Below are 15,659 nucleotides of genomic sequence, written 5' to 3'. Positions count from 1 at the left end.
CAACAAAATTGACAAATCATCAGCTAGAATACCTAAGAAAAAAATAAAGAAGACTCAACTTCTTTTAGGAACAAAAGAGAAGACATTGCAACAGATAATACAGAAATAAAAAGGATTCTAAGAGTCTACTATGAATGATTATATACTGACAAGTTGGATAACCTCGGAGAAATGAACAGATTCCCAGAAACATGCAAGTTACCAGGACTAAGTCACAAAATAAAAAATCTTAATAGACCTATAACTAGTTACCGAATCAGGAATCAAAAACCTCCCAGCAAAGAAAAGCCCAGGACCAGATTACTTCACTGCAAAATTCTACCAAATATTTAAAGAATTAACACCAATTCTAGCTGGGTGTGGTGGCTTACATCTGTAATCCCAGCAGTTTGGGAGGCCAAGGTGGAGGATTGCTTGAGTACAAGAGTTCGAGACCAACCTGGGCAACACAGTGAGACTTCATCTCTACAAAAAATAAAAACAATTATCTGAGCATAGTGATGTGTGCTTGTAGTTCCAGCTACTCAGGAGGCTGAGGTAGAAAGATCGCTTAAGCTTGGGAGGTTGAGGCTGCAGTGAGCCATGATAGAGCACTGCACTCCAACCTGGGTGACAGAGTGAGATCCTATCTCCTGGGTGACAAGGTAAGACCCTATCTCAAAAACAAACAAACAAAAAACCCAATTCCTCTTAAACTCTTCTAAAAGTTTGAAGAGGAGGAAACACTTCCAAACTAATTTTATGAGGTCACTATTACTCAGATATCAAATATAAACAAAGATACTATAAGGAAAGAAAACTGCATACTAATATCTCTGATGAATATGCAAAACCCCTTAACATAATACTAGCAAATATAAGTCAACCACATACGAATAGTAGTATACAGCATGAACAAAGTGGGATTTATCTCTGAAATGCAAACTGATGCAAAACGACTTTTGTATGGGTTCACACAAAAATCATTCAATGTAATACAGCACATCAACAGGGTAAAGGACAAAAATCACGTGATCATCTCATTTAATGCAGAACAAGTATTTGACAAATCCAATATCCTTTTGTGATAAAAACCACTCAGCAAACTAGGAACAGAAGCAAAATACCTCAACAAGATAAAACCCATATATGAAAAGCCACAGTCAATATCATACTCAATGGTGAAAACTAAAAACTTTCTTCCTAAAGTCAGGAACAAGGCAAGATTGTCCACTCTCTCTTTCCTTCTATTCTCATGGTACTGGAAGTCTTTGCCAGAGAAATTAGGCAAGAAAAAGAAATAAAAGCCATCCACATTGGAAAGAAAAAAGAGAAAATTATCTCTTTTTACAGATGGTATGATCTTATATGTAGAAAACCCTAAAATTTCCACAAAAAACTTAGAATTAACTTAAAAAACTCAGCAAAGGTGCAGGATACCAAATCAACACTCAAAAATCAGTTGTGTATCCAAACTAACAATGAAAAACCAGGAAAGGAAATAAAGAAAATAATACCATTTCCAATAGCATCAAAAAGAATAAAACAGGAATAAATATAACAAAGGAGTTGGAAGACTTGTACACTAAAAACTACAGAACATTTCTGAAAGAAATTAATGATACACAAAGTGGAAAGACATTCATGTTCATGGATTGGAAGACTTCATATAGTTAAGATGGCCACACTACCCAAGGTGATCTTCAGATTCATTGCAATCCCTAGCAATATCCTAATGACTTTTTTGGGGGTAGAAATAGAAAAAATAATCCTAATATTTATATGGAACCCCAAAGGATTTCAAATAGCCAAAACAATTTTGAGAAAGAAAAACAAAGCTGGAGGCTCCAAACTTCAAGATTTCAAAATATGTTAGAGAGCTTCAGTAATCAAAACCATGTGGTACTGGCATAAAGACAGATACATTCACCAAAGGAACAGAATAGAAAGCCCAGAAATAAACCCTTACATGTATGGGCAAACAATTTTTGAAAAGGGTGTGCAAGACTGCACAATGGAGAAAGAACAGTCTCTTCTGCAGATAGTGAAGGGGAAAATGGATATCCACAAGCAAAAGAATGAAGTTGAGAAAAGCTTTGTGACATTTAATTTAGCAATGATTTCTTAGATATGATACCAAAAGTATAGGCAACAAAAGCAAATATAGACATATTAGACTACATCAAGCTTAAAAACTTTTGCATGGCAAAGGAAACAATCAACAGAGTAAGAAGGCAATGCTCAGGAGAAAATAATTGAAAACCAAATACCTGATAAGGGGTTAATATCTAAAATATATACAGAACAACAACTCAATAACAGAACAACTTAAATGAGAAATGGTCAGTTGACTTTGCTATGGTCCAAATGTTCATGTTCTCCCAAAATTCACATGCTGGAGCCTAATATTCAATGTGATAATATTAAGAGGTGGGGCATTTTGGAGATGATTAGGTCATGAAGTCATAGCCCTCGGAAATGGGACTAGGGACTTTACAAAAGAGGCTTAAGGGAGTTTGTTTTCCCCTTTGAACATGTGAGGACACAGAGAAGGTGCTATCTATAGTGAATAGGCTCTCACCAGTCACTGAGTCTGTTGTAGCCTAAATCTCGAACTTCCCACATTCCAGAACTGCGAGAAATAAGTTTCTATTTTCATAAATTACCCAGCCTAAGGTATTTTGTTATAGTAGCAGGAATGGACTAAGATTAAGTTGAATAGACATTTCTCCAAAAAAAATACAAATGGCCAACTAGCATATGAACCCAACACTACATGGAAGTTGCCAAGGCTTGGGGGAATTGAACTCTCTGGAGCAACAGCCTGAGCTGTACATTGGCTCCTTTTAGCCATGGCTGGGACACAGGGCACCAAGTCCCAAGACTACCCAGAGCAGCAAAGCTCTGGGCCTGGCCCACAAAACCATTTTTTTCCTTTTAGGCCTCCAACCCTGTGATGTGAGGGGCTGTCGTGAAGAACTCTGACATGCCCTGGAGACAATTTCCCCATTATCTTGGCAATTAACATTTGGCTCCATGTTACTTCTGCAAATTTCTGCAGTCAGCTTGAATTTCTCCCCAGAAAATGGGTTTTTCTTTTCTATCACATCATCAGGCTGCAAATTTTCCAAACTTTTATGCTCTGCCTCCCTTTTAAACATAAGTTCCAATTCTAAACCACCTTTTTGTGAATGCATAAAACTGAACACTTTTAAGAGCACTCAGGTCATATCTTGAATACTTTGCTACTTAGAAATGTCTTCTACCAGATGTCCTGGATGGGTTCCAAGATAGCCAAATAGGAACAGCTCTGGTCTCCCGCTCCCAGTATGATTGATGCATAAGACAGGAGATTTCTGCATTTCCACCTGAGGTACCTGGTTACTCTCATTGGGATTAGTTGGACAGTGGACGCAGGCACACAGAGGGTGAGCTGAATCAGGGCAGGGTGTCATCTCACCCGGGAAGCGCAAGGGGTTCGGGGATTTCCTTTTCCTGGCCAAGGGAAGCTGTGACAGACTACCTGGAAAAATAGGACACTCCCGCCCAAATACTGTACTTTTCCCAAGGTCTTAGCAACCAGCAGACAAGGTGATTCTCTCCTGTGCCTGGCTCAGTGGGTCCCATGCCCACAGAGCCTTGCTCATTGCTAGGGCAGCAGTCTGAGATTGATCTGCAAGGTGGCAGTCTGGCTGGCAGAGGGGCGTCTGCCATTGCTGAGACTTGAGTAGGTAAACAAAGTGGCCAGGAAGCTCGAACTGGGTGAAGCCCACTGCAGCTCAACAAGGCCCACTGCCTCTAGACTCCTCCATTGTGGGCAAATGGCAGCAACTTCTGCAGACTTAAACGTCCCTGTCTGACAGCTCTGAGGAGAGCAGTGGTTCTCCCAGTATGGCGTTTGAGTTCTGAGAATGAACAGACTGCCTCCTCAAGTGGCTCCCTGACCTCCGTGTAGCCTAACTGGGAGACACCTCACAGTAGGGGCTGACAGACACCTCATATAGGGGGCTGCCCCTCTGGGATGAAGCTTCCAGTGGAAGGATCAGGCAGCAATATTTGCTGACCTACAATATTTGCTGTTCTGCAGCCTCCACTGGTGATACCCAGGCAGACAGGGTCTGGAGTGGAACTCCAGCAAACTCCAACAGACCTGCAGCTGAGGGACCTGACTGTTAGAAGGAAAACTAACAAACAGAAAGGAATAGCATCAATATTAACAAAAAGGTCATCTACACCAAAACCCCATCTGTAAGTCACCAACATCAAAGACCAAAGGTAGATAAAACCACAAGGATGGGGAGAAGCCAGAGCAGAAAAGCTGAAAATTCTAAAAGCCAGAGCGCCTCTTCTCCTCCAAAGGATCACAGCTCCTTGCCGGCAATGGAACAAAGCTGGATGGAGAATGACTTTGACAAGCTGACAGAAGTAGGTTTCAGAAGGTCAGTAATAACAAACTTCTCTGAGCTAAAGGAGGATGTTTGAACTCATCACAAGGATGCCAAAAACCTTGAAAAAAAGATTAGATGACTGGCTTACAAGAATAAACAGTGTAGAGAAGATCTTAAATGACCCAATGGAGCTGAAAACCATGGCACGAGAACTTCATGACGCACGTACAAGCTTCAGTAGCCAATTCGATCAGGTGGAAGAGAGGGTATCAGTGATTGAAGATAAAATAAATGAAATAAAGCAAGACGAGAAGTTTAGAGAAAAAAGCGTAAAAAGAAATGAACAAAGCCTCCAAGAAATGTGGGACTATGTGAAAAGACCAAATCTACGTTTGACTGGGGTACCTGAAAGTGATGGGGAGAATGGAACCAAGTTGGAAAATACTCTGCAGGATATTATCCAGGAGAACTTCCCCGACCTGGCAAGGCAGGCCAACATTCAAATTCAGGAAATAGAGAGAACACCACAAAGATACTCTTTGAGAAGAGCAACCCCAAGACACATAATTGTCAGATTCACCAAAGTTGAAATGAAGGAAAAAGTGTTAAAGGCAGCCAGAGAGAAAGGCTGAGTTACCCACAAAGGGAAGCCCATCAGACTAACAGCGGATCTCTCCGCAGAAACTCTACAAGCCAGAAGAGAGTGCCGGCCAGTATTCAACATTCTTAAAAAAAAAGAATTTTCAATCCAGAATTTCATATCCAGCCAAACTAAGCTTCATAAGTGAAGGAGAAATAAAATCCTTTACAGACAAGCAAATGCTGAGAGATTTTGTCACCACCAGGCCTGCCTTACAAGAGCTCCTGAAGGAAGCACTAAACATGGAAAGAAACAACCAGTACCATCCATGGCAAAAAATGCCAAATTGTAAAGACTAGCAATGCTGTGGAGAAACTGCATCAATTAATGGACAAAATAACTAGTGAACATCATAATGACAGGATCAAATTCACACATAATAATATTAATCTTAAATGTAAATGGGCTAAATGCTCCAATTAAAAGACATAGACTGGCAAACTGGATAAAGAGTCAAGACCCATCAGTGTGCTGTATACAGGAGACCCATCTCATGTGCAAAGACGCATATAGGCTCAAAATAAAGGGATGGAAGAAGATCTACCAAGCAAATGGAAAGCAAAAAATAGCAGGTGTTACAATCCTAGTCTCTGATAAAACAGACTTTAAACCAACAAAGATCAAATGAGACAAAGAAGGCCGTTACATAATGGCAAAGTAATCAGTTCAACAAGAAGAGCTAACGATCCTAAATTCGTATGCACCCAATACAAGAGGACTCAGATTCATAAAGCAAGTCCTTAGAGACTTACAAAGAGACGTAGAGTTCCACACAATAATAATGGGAGACTTTAACACCCCACTGTCAATATTAGACAGATCAATGAGACAGAAGGTTAACAAGGATATCTGGGACTTGAACTCAGCTCTGCAACAAGCAGACCTAATAGACATCCACAGAACTCTCTACCCCAAATCAACAGAATATACATTCTTCTCAGCACCATATCACACTTATTCTAAAATTTACCACATATTTAGAAGTAAAGAACTCCTCAGCAAATGTAAAAGAACAGAAATCAAAACAAACAGTCAGACCACAGTGCAATCTAATCAGAACTTAAGATTAAGAAACTCACTCAAAACTGCACAACTACATGGAAACTGAACAATTTGCTCCTGAATGACTGCTGGGTAAATAACAAAATAAAGGTAGAAATAAAGGTGTTCTTTGAAACCAATGAGAACAAAGACAGTTGTGTGATTCTCCCAGACATACCAGAATCTCTGAGACACATTTAAAGCAGTGTGTAGAGGGAAATTTATAGAACTAAATTCCCACAAGGGAAAGCAGGAAATATCTTAAAATTGACACCCTAAAATCACAAGTAAAAGAACTAGAGAAGCAATGGCAAACACATTCAAAAGCTAGCAGAAGGCAAGAAATAGCTAAGATCAGAGCAGAACTGAAGGAGATAGAGACACAAAAAAACCCTTCCAAAAATCAATGAATCCAGGAGCTGGTTTTTTGAAAAGATCAACAAAATTGATAGACTGCTAGCAAGACTAATGAAGGAGAAAAGAGAGAGGAATCAAATAGACGCAATAAAAAATGATAAAAAATAAAAAATGATATCACCACCGATTGCAAATAAATACAAACTACCATCCGAGAATATTATAAACAACTCTCCACAAATAAATTAGAACATCTAGAAGAAAGGGATAAATTCCTGGACACATACACACTTCTAAGACTAAACCAGAAAGAAGCTGAATCTCTGAATAGACCAATAACAGGTTCTGAAATTGAGGCAATAATTAACAGTCTACCAAACAAAGAGTCCAGGAACAGATGGATTCACAGCTGAATTCTACCAGAGGTACAAGGAGGAGCTGGTACCATTCCTTCTGAAACTATTCCAATCAATAGAAAAAGAGGGAATCCTCCCTAACTCATTTTATGAGGCCAACATCATCCTGATACCAAAGCCTGGCAGAGACACAACAAAAAAAGAGAATTTTAGACCAATATCCCTGATGAACATCGATGCAAAAATCCTCAATAAAATACTGGCAAACCGGATTCAGCAGCACATCAAAAAGCTTATCCACCATGATCAAGTGGGCTTCATCCCTGGGATGCAAGGCTGGTTCAACATTCGCAAATCAATAAACGTAATCCAGCATATAAACAGAACCAAAGACAAGAACCACATGATTATCTCAATAGATGCAGAAAAGGCTTTTGACAAAATTCAACAGCCCTTCATGCTAAAAACGCTCAATAAATTCGGTATTGATGGAACGTACCTCAAAATAATAAGAGCTATTTATGACAAACCCACAGCTAATATCATACTGAATGGGCAAAAACTGGAAAAATTCCCTTTGAAAACTGGCACAAGACAGGGATGCCCTCTCTCACCACTCCTATTCAACATAGTGTTGGAAGTTCTGGCTAGGGCAATCAGGCAAGAGAAAGAAATCAAGGGTATCCAGTTAGGAAAAGAAGAAGTCAAATTGTCCCTGTTTGCAGATGACATGATTGTATATTTAGAAAACCCCATTGTCTCAGCCCAAAATCTCCTTAAGCTGATAAGCAACTTCAGCAAAGTCTCAGGATACAAAATTAATGTGCAAAAATCACAAGCATTCTTATACACCAGTAACAGACAAACAGAGAGCCAAATCATGAATGAACTTCCATTCACAATTGCTTCAAAGAGAATAAAATACCTAGGAATCCAACTTACAAGGGGTGTGAAGGGCCTCTTCAAAGAGAACTACAAACCACTGCTCAGTGAAATAAAAGAGGACACAAACAAATGGAAGAATATTCTGTGCTCATGGAATAGCATGGAAGAATCAATATTGTGAAAATGGCCATACTGCCTAAAGTAATTTATAGATTCAATGCCATCCCCATCAAGCTACCAATGACTTTCTTCACAGAATTGGAAAAAAACTACTTTAAAGTTCATGTGGAGCCAAAAAAGAGCCTGCATTGCCAAGACAATCCTAAGCAAAAAAGAACAAAGCTGGAGGCATCATGCTACCTGACTTCAAACTATACTACAAGGCTACAGTAACCAAAACAGCATGGTACTGATACCAAAACAGATATATAGACCAATGGAAAAGAACAGAGGTCTCAGAAATAAGACCACACATCTACAACCATCTGATCTTTGACTAACCTGACAAAAACAAGAAATGGAGAAAGCATTGCCTATTTAATAAATGATGCTGGGAAAACTGGCTAGCCTTATGTAGAAAGCTGAAACTGGATCCTTTCCTTACACCTTATACAAAAATTAATTCAAGATGGATTAAAGACTTAAATGTTAGACCTAAAACCATAAAAACCCTAGAAGAAAACCTAGGCAATACCATTCAGGACATAGGCATGGGTAAGAACTTCATGACTAAAACACCAAAAGCAATGGCAACAAAAACTAAAATAGACAAATGGGATCTAACTAAACTACAGAGCTTCTGCATGGCAAAAGAATCTACCATCAGAGTGAACAGGCAACCTACAGAATGGGAGAAAATTTTTGCAATCTACCCATCTGACAAAGAAAGAATTCAAACAAATTTACAAGAAGAAAACAAACAACCCCATCAAAAAGTGGGCAAAGGATATAAACAGACACTTCTCAAAAGAAGACATCTATGCAGCCAATAGACACATGAAAAAATGCTCATCATCACCAGTCATCAGAGAAATGCAAATCAAAACCACAAAGAGATACCATCTCATGCCAGTTAGAATGGCAATCATTAAAAAGTCAGGAAACAACAGATGCTGGAGAGGATGTGGAGAAATAGGAACACTTTTACACTGTTGGTAGGAGTGTAAATTAGTTGAACCATTGTGGAACACATTGTGGCAATTCCTCAAGGATCTAGAACTAGAAATACCATTTGACCCAGCAATGCCATTATTGGGTATACACCCAAAGGATTATAAATCATGCTAGTATAAAGGCACATGTACACATATGTTTATTGTGGCACTATTCACAATAGCAAAGACTTGGAACCAATCCAAATATCCATCAATAATGGTCTGGATTAAGAAATTGTAGCACATATACACCATGGAATAGTATGCAGTCATAAAAAAGGATGAGTTCATGTCCTTTGCAGGGACACAGATGAAGCTGGAAACCATCATTCTCAGCAAACTATCACAAGGATAGAAAACGAACACTGCATGTTCTCACTCATAGGTGGGAATTGAACAATGAGATCACTTGGACACAGGGCAGGGAGCATCACACACTGGGGCCTGTTATGGGGTGGCAGGGAGCGGGGAGGGATAGCATTAAGACAAATACCTAATGTAAATGACGAGTTAATGAGTGCAGCAAACCAACATGGCATGTGTATACATATGTAACAAACCTGCACGTTGTGCACATGTATCCTAGAACTTAAGTATAACAACAGAAAAAAAAAAAAAAACAAAATTTATTCTACCAGATGTCCTCAATCATCTCTCTCAATTTCAAAGTTCCATAAATCTCTAGGGCAGAGATAAAATGCCACCAGTCTCTTTGCTAAAGCATAGCAAGTGTGACCTTTACTTCAGTTCCCAACAAGTTCTTCAACTCCATCTCAGACCTCCTCAGCGTGGACTTCACTGTCCTTGTCACTATCAGTAGTTTGGTCAAAGTCATTCAAGTCTCTAGGAAGTTCCAAACTTTCCCACATCTTCTTGTCTTCTTCTGAGTCCTCCAAACTGTTCCAACCTCTGCCCATTACACAGTTCCAAAGTCATTTCCACATTCTCAGTTATCTTATAGCAATACCCCATTACCTCGGTATCAAAATCTGTATTAGTCATGGTTCTCTAGAGGGATACAACTAACAGGATATATATATGTATGAAAGGGAGTTTATTAAGGAGAATTGAATCACACCATCACTAAGTGAAGTCCCACAACAGGCTGTCTGCAAATTGAGGAGCAAGGAATCCAGTATTGCCTCAGTCCGAGTCCCAAACCTCAAAAGTAGGGAAACCGACAGTCCAAGCCTTGAGTCTCTGGATGAAGGCCTGAGAGCCCCTGGAAAACAACTGGAATTAAGTCCAAGAGTCCAAAAGCTGAAGAACTTGGAGTCTGATATTCGAGGGTAGGAAGCATCCAGCATGGGAGAAAGATGAGGGCCAGAAGACTCAGCAAGTCAGTTTCTCCTAACCTTCTTCTGCCTGCTTTATTCTAGCCATGCTGGCAGCTGATTGTATGGTACCCTCCCACACTGAGGGTGAATCTGCCTCTCCCAGTCCACTAAACAAATGTTAATCTCCTTTGGCAACACCCTCACAGACACACCCAGGATCAACACTTTGGATCCTTCAATCCAATCAACTTGACACTTACTTAATATTAACCTTCACGATGTAATATTCATCCCACTTGTAATTTTTCTTTAATATATAAGCTCCTTGAGAACATGCACCACTTGATCTTGTCTCTCTGTTGTGTTGGGAGGCAGTGGAGAAGAGCAGAGTTAAATGTGTCGGTGTGGAGTCAGACTGCCAGATTTCATCTTGGCTCCTCTACTTATTTGATCTCTGACTTTGAGTAAATTACTTGACATCTTTCTCAGTTTCCTTACCTGTAAATGAGTGGTGACATATATGGAACTTAGAACAAGAGCCAAGCAAGTATTCAATAAAAGCAAATGTTGTTGCTTACTATTTATCCTCAGTGTTTGGCATAGTAGCCGGCAAAAGGAAGGGGATTTTTTTTCTTCTTTTTTTCAGACAGTCTCCCTCTGTTACCCAGCCTGGAGTGCAGTGGCGTGATCTTGGCTCACTGCAACCTCTGCCTCCTGGGTTTAAGCGATTCTTGTGCCTCAGCCTTCTGAGTAGCTGGGATTACAGGTCTGTGCCACCACACACAGCTAACTTTTTGTATTTTTAGTAGAGATGAGGCTTTGCTATGTTGGCCAGGCTGGTCTTGAACTCCTGTCCTCAAGTGATCCACCTGCCTTGGCCTCCCAAAGTGTTGGGATTATAGGCGTGAGCCTCTGGGCCCAGCCAGGAAATATTTTTTTGAAAGAGGACTGATAACAATATTTTTTGAAAGAATGACAGATACCAATCATGAAGGAAAAGATTTTCACAATTGACAATAAAAAACTTGAACATCTGAATGGCAAAAATAGAGAGAGAAAATTAAAAGGCAAATTACAAATTGAAAAAACTAAAGTATATAAAACAAAGGGTTTCCATTCTCAATTTAACGCAGAATCTTGACAAATCAAAAGGAACAAAAGATGAAACTACCTAAAAGAAATAGGCAAAAAACTTTCAAGAAAAGCAATTTACAAAATGCCAATGACAAATAAACATGGATATTTAACATCACTAGTACTCAAAGTACTTCATGTATAGAGATCCCCCCTTCACCTATCAAATCAGCAAAGATGAAAAAGGCTAGTAATACCTAGTTTTGAAGAGAAATGAGAGGAAATGACAAGTTTACGTATCCTGGTAGGATTCGATATTGTGACAATATGTTCGGAACACTCATAAATGTATATACCTTTTAGATAAACAATTTCACTTTTAAGTTTAAGTAAATATGAAGATTAGGTACAAATATTTCTCTACATGTTCAACTAAGTATTATTTTTTAAATTAATTTTTTTTTTTTGGGAAACAGTCTCACCCTGTTGCCCTAGTTGGAGTGCAGTAGGGTGAGCTGAGCTCACTACAGCCTCCGCCTTCTGAGTTCAAGTGATTCTTCTGCTTCAGCCTCCTGAGTAGCTGGGATTACAGACACCCACCACAATGCCCGGCTAATTTTTGTATTTTTAGTAGAGATGGAGTTTCACCATGTTGGTTGGCCAGGCTGGTCTTGAACTCCTGACCTCAAGTGATCCATCATTCTTGGCCTCCCAAAGTGCTGGGATTACAGGTATAGGCCACTGTGCCTGGTCAATTTTTTAATTTTTAAAAATATTTTTATAGCAGCATGACTAAGTATTATTTTAATAGTAAATACTGGAGTCAACTTCAATTTTGAACAGGATAAGTAATTATGATGCAGCACATTGAATACTCTTTCATTAAGCTAAACAACTATTAAAAATGATATACAAATATATTTACTGAAAAGAAACGTGTTTGTGATATACAGTTAAGTGTAAAACACTTCAGGTTGTAAGAACATATTGGTCAATATTCACTGATTTTATAAGAATATTTGACAGAGAGAGGGGAAGGGAAGGGAAGGAAAGAGAAGGGGAGGGGAGGAAAGCAAATATGGGTGGATTTATATCAAAAGGTTCAGAAGGAAATGATTCTTTTCTTGTGGATGTGACCATTGCAGATTTTACTTTTAACTTTTCCCCTTTTTCTTATTTATTTATATTTTCTGATTTTAAGAGAAACTATGTATATTACTTTTCAACTTAAAAATATTTTAGTGCTTCAATAATACAGAAGACTCAATTTCAAACATTGTAGATAATTAAAGCATTACTAAATGAAGAAACATTTACTGCCACAATTTCTGTAGTGATATTCAAGACCAGATATCACCTTGGGAGTCAGAACTGGTGCAGGATCTTGTCCTGACACTACAAAAAGGCATATAGCTGCCCCAGCTCTATATGTTTATGTTGTCTTATAACACAGCAACCAGTTGTTTATTAGGATGGCCAAAAAGGCACATTTCAAAAATGCCTATTAAAATATTAGTAGCAGAAATAATACTGCTGCTTAATTTTTTTTCTAATGAGAACTGATAAAATTCCAAAGCAACATAAGCAGATAAATAGTAATAATATGGTTTATCAAATTAATTGTAACATGGTTATTAAAATGAGATCATGTGTGTTAAGTAGTGGTATCTTAAGCCACTGAAATATCTTCCTCGGTCTAGAATGAGCTTTCTGTGGAGATTAAAAAGATGTTAAATTGAAAAGACGTGCTTAAAAAATGAAGAAGGAAAGCCAGAAACCCTGTTTAAGGAACTAACAAAAAAGGTCATGAATGATCTGAGTGGTTGTTATATTTTCTTGTGTACCCGAGGAGAAGACTATGCTCAAGCATATATTGAATCCAGTGATAGCTAGAACATCATCCATACTGCTAGCAGCCATTAGTAAGGTTGGAATGCCTTCCTCAACACCATATCCATTTTCTTGCAACACCATCATGGAAGGGACAACAACAGCAGGAGAGACAGCACCTAGAACAAAACTGAAAGAAAGACTGAAAATTAATTTTAAAGCATCTTTTTAATCAAGTGGTGTTTTATAAGTACAAGTAGTTTATAATAACTTTATAATAAACATTGTTTAGAAGAATTTCAAATTTGAGTGAATGCAATTTAATGGTGATAAAACTTTTCATGCATTGTTTAGTGCTGGCTAAAATTTTATACAGACGTGGTTTAAAATGTTGGGCCGAGCACAGGTTGCAGCCTCTCCCTCTATTCCTAAATCCTTTGAAGTGAAGATGTAAAAGTAATAGAAAAATTCATAACCTAACTAGAAAACAAAAGGTGAATCCTCAATGGACAAGAAACTAAGTATATCCCAGGAAGATAAGAGACAGATAATTTAGGATTGAAAAAAGGAAACCATAAACCAAAATGTATGTAAGATTGCCTCAAAATGTACGTGTGCTTCTAAAAGTGCTCCAAGCCCTGAAATGGCAGATGTTGGGAGCAGGAGAGACCTCTGGGGAAACCAAATAGTTGATTATTTGGAGTACCACTGTTAGAATGGCCAGACAAATCTACCTCCCACACATTTCTTACCTCTTGAGTAAGGAAGGAAGGACGGAACAGAGTTGTCTGTCCAAAAAAACAAGTGTGGCCACCTAAGTTACAAAGGCAAATGAGAACATTTCTGGAGTGGTTGATGACATCCATGAGGAATGGGGAGACTCCTGCTCAGAATACCTTCTATTGGCATATCTTATCCAGAAGTTCGCTTCATCTCTTCGACGTTTACTTTATAAAGGCTGAAGTATATCCTGTGTAGAAATGTTCTTGGTGCTCCTGCCAAAACCCATTTACCAGGTCAATGAATACATCTTCCAGCTGCTGCATGTTGGCTGCTAACATCTACAGGTTTCTATAACCCTTGTCCTGCTGACAAGCACCTACCTGGGAATACCAGGGAGTTGTGCACCCCTCTACTTGCCTCCAGACAGCATCTGCCAATGACTGACTGATGTGAGTGTCTAATAGTTTAGCCCATTTGCTTCTGGCTGTACAACCTCTACGGTGCAGTTTATGCTACAGATTTCCCTGTGATCTCAAGAAGAGACTAGACTTCTCTAAGACCACATACTGGCCTGGTTCAGTGGTTCCTGACTCTGCTGCACATTGTAATCACCTGTGGTATTATTTTTCTCATTTTGCTTAACACATCATCCCCAAACATAGTAACTTAAAACAACAAATATTTGTTGGTCTTAGGACTTCTGTGGGTCAGGAATCTGGGTATGGCTTAGCTGTATGCCTTGACTTAAGATTTCCCATGAGGTAGGTGGGGTGGGAGAAGATCTGCTTCCAAGTTTACTCATGTAGCTATTGCAGGCTTCAGTTTTTTCCAATGGGGTCTTCTCTACAGGGCTGCCTCAGGACATGGCAGCTGGCTTCCCCAGGAATAAGTGATCAAAGAGAATTTAATCCACAACATCAATTAAAAACACAAAATATCTAAGAACAAAACTGTGAAGATAGTCTATACTTTTATAAAAATTGTGAATATAATAATTAATATAACTAAGATAATACCTGAATACTTGGAGAGACATTTCACAAGTGTGAACTAAAAAGCCTCAATTTTACAGGCACCCAACACCACGCCCGGATAGTTTTTGTGTTTTTAGTACATATGGTGTTTCACCATTTTGGCCAGGCTGGTCTTGAACTCCTGACCTCAAGTGATATGCCCACCTTGGCCTTCCAAAGTGCTGGGATTATAAGTGTGAGCCACCACACCCGGCCAAAGCCTCAATAATATAAAGATGTAATCTCTACCCCAAATAAATTAATCAGAGATACACCAATCAAAATATTTGCAGGGATTTTTACTGAACTTGACAAGCTAATTATAAAATTCATTTGGAAGAATAAGATCTTAGAATGAAAGATCAAGTAAACTTAAGAAAACAAGATACTGTTTTTGTAAAGGTAAAATAGTTAAAACTGAATAATAGTGACATAAATAGACAAAATAGATTGGAAGAAAAGAGAATACAAAGTGTGGAAACTAATCTTTGGGATTTGTTACATTATACAATTGGTATTTTAAATCAGTGTGAGAAAGAAATCTTTCATAAATGGTGTTGAGATAACTAGTTATGTGGAAAGGAATATAGATAGACCTTACACATAATAAATGTTAAAAGTTCAAAAGGAAAAGCAGTAATAAGAAAAGGTAGGGGGCCAGGCGTGATGGCTCATGCCTGTAATCCTAGCACTTTCGGAGGCTGAGGAGGGCAGATCAAGAATTTGAGACCAGCCTGGCCAACATGGTAAAACCAACAGCTGGGTGCGGTGGTACATGCCTGTAGTCCCAGCTACTTGGGAGGTTGAGGCAGGAGAATCACTTGAACCTGGGAGGCGGAGGTTTCAGTGAGCTAAGATTGCACTGCACTCCAGTCTGGGTGACAGAGCAAGATTCTTTCTCAAAAATAAATAAATAAATAAAATTTAAATTTACCAATGGGG

At 38.8% G+C, this 15,659-nt stretch overlaps 1 protein-coding gene across 1 annotated transcript in view; it reads right to left on the bottom strand.

The window, feature by feature from the left end:
- Nucleotides 1–15,659, bottom strand: part of SLC9B1 (solute carrier family 9 member B1) — a 131,421-nt gene that overhangs the window by 19,065 nt on the left and 96,697 nt on the right. The window contains exon 7 of the mRNA XM_017877079.1: nt 12,996–13,171. Within this exon, the coding sequence (XP_017732568.1) occupies nt 12,996–13,171 (176 nt within the window). The remainder of the gene's footprint in view (nt 1–12,995; nt 13,172–15,659) is intronic.

Source organism: Rhinopithecus bieti, unplaced genomic scaffold (assembly GCF_001698545.2).
Source record: "Rhinopithecus bieti isolate Rb0 unplaced genomic scaffold, ASM169854v2 scaffold_9690, whole genome shotgun sequence".
Classification (NCBI taxonomy): Eukaryota; Metazoa; Chordata; class Mammalia; order Primates; family Cercopithecidae; genus Rhinopithecus; species Rhinopithecus bieti.
This window is presented reverse-complemented; position numbering and strand designations above follow the sequence as displayed.